Below are 6,440 nucleotides of genomic sequence, written 5' to 3' on the forward strand. Positions count from 1 at the left end.
GATGACTCCCTTTGCTACTAAAAGAGGGTTGACAAGCCAGGCCAGAAGATGTTATCACTCTAAAGCAAGTCCAGGTCCAAACAAAATCAATTTGATTGAACAATGAAAAAAATGCATATGCACACAAACTAAGTTTAGATTTATTCCAGCAAGGATATCTCTTCAAACCTGAAGTTGAGTTCATATGCAATTCTTCGTGAATTTCTGGTTCTGCGGGCACAGATTTATCTCCACTGTGGTCGGCAGCCTCTTCCGTAGCACTGAGACAGTTCAATATTGTTAGCGACAGAGCAGTATGTAGCAAATGCAGCAAATCTGTGTTAAAAAGTGCACCCTTCTTTAATACAAAAACCGACCTTGTGAGAGGCACAGGGTTCCCATGTGGTACCTCATCTGCATTCCCCTGTGGTACCTCATCTGCATTCCCCTGTGGTACCTCATCTGCACCACAAAAACCATTCAAGAATACATTAAACCAGGATATTCAATTATTCATGTAGTTCAACAATTACATTAATTCAAACATGGTTATAGCAAACTGAGCAGAATTTCATCAAAGATTGAAAAAAATGGCAAAGGATCTACCAGGATGAACATCAGATGCAGCATGGCATTCTTGGACAAGATTGCCACTGTCATTCGGTGCAGGATCCACAGAATCAACAGCACCCTAAAATAAGAGAAATGAACTGATAAATAAGAGAAATTATATATAGTTTGCAAAAGGGACTGTAGATAATGTTTGCAGGGCCATGCTTATACTATCAAATAAAGATTCAACACTTCTCTGGTGTATCTAAATTACGGCCATGGATACAGGAAAATTCACGACTCACATGGTTTCCATCTTTAGTTGGTGAAATAGGTAAGGAGCACTCATTGGCTGGTTCTGCTGCAGCAACTTTATCAGAACCTAAATTACATGAAACAAATTAGTCGTTTACAGCCAAAAGACATGTTCTTGACAATCGGAGTACGCACCATGAGTGATTCGGCGTCATAAAAAGCTCACGTTTGTAAAGAAGAAATCTCACCTTCATAACCCTGTACAGGCTGTCCAACTTCATCACGAGTACCTGGCGAGAGTATAGAGACACCATTATCAAACAATCTGGAAGTAGAACCATGAGGCCTCGACTTAGAAGCTTCTGCAGTTTCAGAAAATCTAATGTGATCTCTTCGCATATCAAAGTTCTCCCAGAAGTTGGAACTGGAAAGGAAGTCTTCCTTGGTGTCGACCTTCAGAAAGAAAAATACTTACAAGTGAAAATGCAAGAATAGTTGGCAGTATATAATAAGTTTTGGTGAAATAATAGAAATAAAGCATGCAAACATGTGACTGCACAATTTTCATGCCATATTAACATGCTTATATCGAATACGGTCACAATGTTATATTCCGAAATTTAATGAATGTCTACAGTCAATAGCAAATGCAACAATGTGTTCAAAGAAACAAGTTCATGCACAAACAGTTAAGCAGCAATTACAGAGTTCATATGTATCTCATTCAAGACTAGAATACTGATCAGCAAAAATAATGAAGTAGATGTTACAGAGTTCCTACTAATCCAAATTATCCCTCAAAAACTAGGCTGAACATAATTGCAAATTCTGGCAATTCCATTGTGACCTGGCAGAAAACTGTTGCTCCTATATTTTGAATTACCTTCGATGATGAGAAGTATTTGGATCCTTCTTCATCATTAATATGTACTCCACCGGAGGGTGGAGATTTAAATCTCCGACTGCCTAATAAAGGGGACTGCCATGGTGGCAATGACTGCATGTATGATTTTGCTAAATCGACAGGAGAACCCTTGTCAGATTTGAGGTCCTGCATGAGATGCCAAGCCATTAAGGTAAACAACAACAGAAGCAACCAAGATAAACATTCATTCAGCTATGCAATCGCCTAAGAGTTCAAGGCTATAACCGTTAGAAAAGAAAAATACACCAGCACTCACAGCATTAAGCACATCAGTGTTCAATGTGCAAGGTCCATGATCTTCAGGCTTTGAGCCTAATCCCTGCCTTTTCTCTTCCAACCATTTCTTTGCTTCCATAACTGCTGCACTACATAGCTCAGGTGATGCTTGGAGAGGAGAGCCAGGAGAAAAGTTACCAGGTCCGGTACTAAAAAATGGACCTGACCCAGGGCCATTTCTATTGCGATTCAAGGAACGCCAAGCTCCAGTAAAATCATGGCCATTCCTTCTTGGGGTTTCTTTTGGTGTCCAATGCTCATAGGCTTCAGGAAATGCTGAATCTGTAACACGTGACTGTAATAGCTTTACCATCTTATCACATTCATCCCTGAAAAATGAACAGCAATAATTCAGAGGGAAAGTAGTAGATACGATCGAGCTTATTCAAGAAATCAAGGCCTAAACTTTATGTATCTACCAAATATAAAAAACCAAAATGTCTCAGAAACAAATAGTATGCATAACAGTTACTTAAGTCAGGATTAGATCCATAGTGCTTCGAACTGCACTCTTTTCTTAGCCGTGCACTGCTAAAGAGAGCCAATCAGAGCTATAATCTCCATTTGAGGTATTAGTATCACTTGGTCTTTCCTCTGATTCAAATTAAAAAGAAATATGTGGCTGCAGTTCATTATAGAAAGCTCTTGTCGACATCAGTTTCGATTGACAAAACATAAAGTCGATTCAATTAAGAAGCATCTCGTTACAGTTCATTATAGAAGCTCACAAGACCCACATCAGTTCTGATTGACGAAACAAAAAACTAGATTCTTTTACTACTAATAAGTACTCCCTCTGTCCCATAATATAAGAGCGTTTTTGACATGGTGTCAAAAACGCTCTTATATTATGGGACGGAGGGAGTATATCATTATAGAGGTTTACAAGACAAACACCAGTTTTGATTGAAGAAACACAAACTAAATTCTTAACCAGTGAATTCTAATTCATAGTGGCTGTCCAAAAAAAAGTCAACTAACTATACATATTAGCACGCGTATCTCTACTCCTATAAAAGACTCAGTTGGTGACGATGGTGTGTCTATCATCCGTCATTTCTGACCATTAGATCTGCATCTAACGACTGTGAGGTAAGTTGTGGCCTTTTTGCAACAATAGGCCACTTCTCTGCTCCAATTTGCAGAAAACCCCTTAGTATCTTGAAACCAACCACATCCCTCCCTCACCTCATCAAAAAAGCCCGAGGAATATATTTTGAGTGAAACATAATATAATTTTTTGTGATATATGTATATCAAAACTAAAGTGCTTTCTTTCAAGTTTGTGAACAAGTATTATTCTACTTTGGATCCGTTTGCAACACACGGGCACATTGCTAGTAAAAGAATAATATACTCCAGTTACCTTGAAAATGTTTCCTTCAAAACCATTTCCTCAATGGCAAGCTTTGACTCGCTGTAAGGAACTATTTTTCCATGAGTATCACGGGTATCTTCGTTTCCATCTGCACAAGTACTTGAAATTAACACATTTATAACATATCTAAGAATAATCCACAACTGAATATGAAGTTGTGAGATGCACTAGATAGCAGTGTGAGGACACATCAAACAGTCCAGGAAAGAAGAGATGACACGATGCAACTGAGGTCAAAGTTTTACATGTGAAACAAACTACTATGTGATGGAGCAGCATTCTAGTAGTATTTCTAAAATGTTTCAAGCTTACAAGGAAGCAATATATCTCAATCTCCCACCTACTAATGTTTATGAATTGAATGACTGACAGATTCTGCATCATTTCTGAACCCGGGATTGAGCAGTTCTCTAACCCTGCCAGAACTAACTTTTTAAACCCCCATATTCATTCCAAATACCTCCAAAGTAGCTTCCCACTAAAAAAATGAAGCAACTCCCATATTCATTCCAAATAGTACCTCCGAAGTAGCTTCCCACTCAAAATTAACCAAGTCTGACCAAAGCTCTTGACTGAGGTACATTCAGAACAATAATTCATCGTCTCAATTTTCAAATTCCACAACAAACGGGGGGAAATTTACGGTTTTCGAATTCGTCATCGTTTTATCCCCAATTCCACCTAGCGAGACAAAATCCTTACTCTACCGCAATCTATCAGGCGCTCGGCACTTCTGCTGCACCATTACTGCCGACAGTAGCCGCGGAACAGGCAAATTCAAAAACCAGTACTCTAATTTGAGAAGTCAAAACCGAAACCCTAGGTCGCGACCCGCGGCTGAAGCCCTCGCGCAGCACCAACTTGCCCATTATAGGTTACCACGGCCACTACTGACAGGTCTAAGTGAACGACCGAGCGCACTAGGTCCGGAGCTCACTACACGGAGAGGGCGAGAAGCGGAGACAATGGGGGAAATGGGGAAGGGGGAGCAACTCACCGGAGTCCTGCTCGGAGCCGTCCTCCTCCTCCTCCTCCTCCTCGTCCCCGGAGGCCTGCTCCTCGGACGAGGAGAAGAGCACGGAGGATATGACCCGCTTGGCCCCGGTGACGATGGTGGAGAGCCACCCGGGGCTCCTGCCCCCCTCCGCCGGCACCAGCGCGCCCTCCTCCGGCGAGAGGCGGCGGCGCTTGCCCCGCCCGGATCCGGATCCTTCGCCGTCGTCCCCTTCGTCCTCCGGCGATCGCCGCCGGCGAGCCCTGAAGAGGGACGCCATGGGAGCGCGAGGGAGAGAGCGTGCGGGAAGGGGAAGGGGAGCGTGTGACGCGAGGGGAATCCGAACCGGAAACGTGAGGAGGCGATTTTTGGAAGCGACGTCGGCGGAAACTGCTACGGCCACCGCTTTAAACGGGCCGCGCCGCCCCCATGACGCGCGGGCCCGCCCCGTGCGGCCGGCCCACCCGCAGGGACTGCGTGGGCGACCCGGTTGCGGCGCGCGGAGGTAAGTGGGACAAACTTTATCGGCTACTGGTTGTTGGCCTGCGCAAAGTGCAGCGCGCATTAACTGCTGCTAATCGTAATGCACGGTGGATTTGCGGTCGTACCCCTCGCATGAGGAGGAGGGCCCGCCGCGCAGTCGATTATTTCGGGCCCGCTTGGCTGTGACGGGTGTGGTGTTGGCTCCTCGCGAGGGTGTGTGTACGGGTGAGTAATGTTAACTGGCAAACCTCCGTCCAGATTCCGATGTGTAGGAACAGCGACGGTGCGTAGGTTTGGGTAAATGAATGAGCAGTGGGGCCGGGTGCTGCGGCGGATGGATAGGCTTCGGCCTGTGGGTGGTGGAATCTTGGGTTGGGTACTTGGGCGGGTGGACGAATGTTTTCTCTTCGGGGGAAGGGGAAAGGTGAAGGGTGGAGTGTGGCGGCTGGGAAAATGTCTCATTCGGGCCTGTCCTACACGCCGCCGCCGTATGTAGCGAATCACGTTTTTGTGGGTTTTTTTTTCATGGTAATGAAGAGCTTTATTCAAACGATAAGGCGCCAGCACTATCAGCCATGAGGCTGGTTATCAGCAAACCCGGAGGAGAGTCCATCCAACACTTCGACACCTCCAATGTGCTCGCTTGTCTCGCACAGAGGTGGGCCGGGAGATTGGCATGTCTCTTTACATGTAGAATATCAAAAGAAATAAAACTAGCAGCTAGCTCCTCAATATCTAAGAGTAACGGCGCTATCAGAGAGCGCGAAATACGCGCGCGAGTTCCAGAGGTTCACTACATCCAAACAGTCGGTCTCAATCTGCACTCGCTGAAAACCACGAAGTAAAGCCACCACCACACCTTCACGTACCGCGGTCGCTTCTGCCACAAGTGGATCGGTGATGCCAGGGATTGGTTTGCACCAAGCCGAGATGAATGATGAAGTTGACCGAGCCACTCCACCAATACCTGCTCTATGCTCCAATCACTACTAGGAAAAGGCCTACTAATGGCGCACCTAATTTGGCCATTAATGGCGCATTAGTGGTGCGCCATTAGTATATTTTACTAATGACGCACCAGTGGTGCGCCATTAGTATCTGGTATACTAATGGCGGACCTCTGATGAGCCATTAGTATATACAACAGTGCGCCATTAGTATGCCTCCCAGGGGGCCATGTATACCCAGGTGCTTTGGCATACTAATGGCGCACAACAACAAGATGCGTCATTAGTAACTTCGGCATACTAATGGCGCACTGTGATGTGATGCGCCATTAGTATGAATATTAGGTTTTTTTATTTTTTTATTTTTTGTTTTTTGCACAGGTTACAAAATGTATAATTGGATAAAATATAGACAGCACACATCAACAACAGATTCATCGAATACAATAGAAGATTAGTCTCTGAATACAATTTATCATATTAGTTTCTGAATACAATTCATCATATTAGTCTCCGAATTGAAAAGACCGAACAAAGATAGAACATTATATTACAAGTCTCGAGACCGCGAGTAGCGAGTTTGTCTTCACATTACAAGTCGATATCGATCATCTAAACTACCATCACATAGAAGAGAGCTGCGGTCATCAT

General features: G+C 44.3%; 1 protein-coding gene across 3 annotated transcripts in view; it reads right to left on the reverse strand.

Moving 5' to 3' along the window:
• LOC119365997 overlaps nucleotides 1-4,724 on the reverse strand; it is a 6,777-nt gene extending 2,053 nt beyond the window's left edge. For 2 of the 3 annotated variants that reach the window (XM_037631660.1, XM_037631658.1), the window contains exons 1-9: nucleotides 4,363-4,724; nucleotides 3,354-3,453; nucleotides 1,968-2,316; nucleotides 1,670-1,837; nucleotides 1,035-1,239; nucleotides 837-913; nucleotides 586-670; nucleotides 357-441; nucleotides 169-260 (exon numbers count right to left, since the gene is read on the reverse strand). In XM_037631660.1, coding sequence (XP_037487557.1) covers nucleotides 169-260; nucleotides 357-441; nucleotides 586-670; nucleotides 837-913; nucleotides 1,035-1,239; nucleotides 1,670-1,837; nucleotides 1,968-2,316; nucleotides 3,354-3,453; nucleotides 4,363-4,639 — 1,438 coding nt within the window. In that variant the 5' untranslated portion in view covers nucleotides 4,640-4,724. The remainder of the gene's footprint in view (nucleotides 1-168; nucleotides 261-356; nucleotides 442-585; nucleotides 671-836; nucleotides 914-1,034; nucleotides 1,240-1,669; nucleotides 1,838-1,967; nucleotides 2,317-3,353; nucleotides 3,454-4,362) is intronic. The other variant, XM_037631659.1, reaches the window with a different exon arrangement.
• Nucleotides 4,725-6,440: the final 1,716 nt, after the last annotated feature.

Source organism: Triticum dicoccoides, chromosome 2B, assembly GCF_002162155.2.
Source record: "Triticum dicoccoides isolate Atlit2015 ecotype Zavitan chromosome 2B, WEW_v2.0, whole genome shotgun sequence".
Classification (NCBI taxonomy): domain Eukaryota; kingdom Viridiplantae; phylum Streptophyta; class Magnoliopsida; order Poales; family Poaceae; genus Triticum; species Triticum dicoccoides.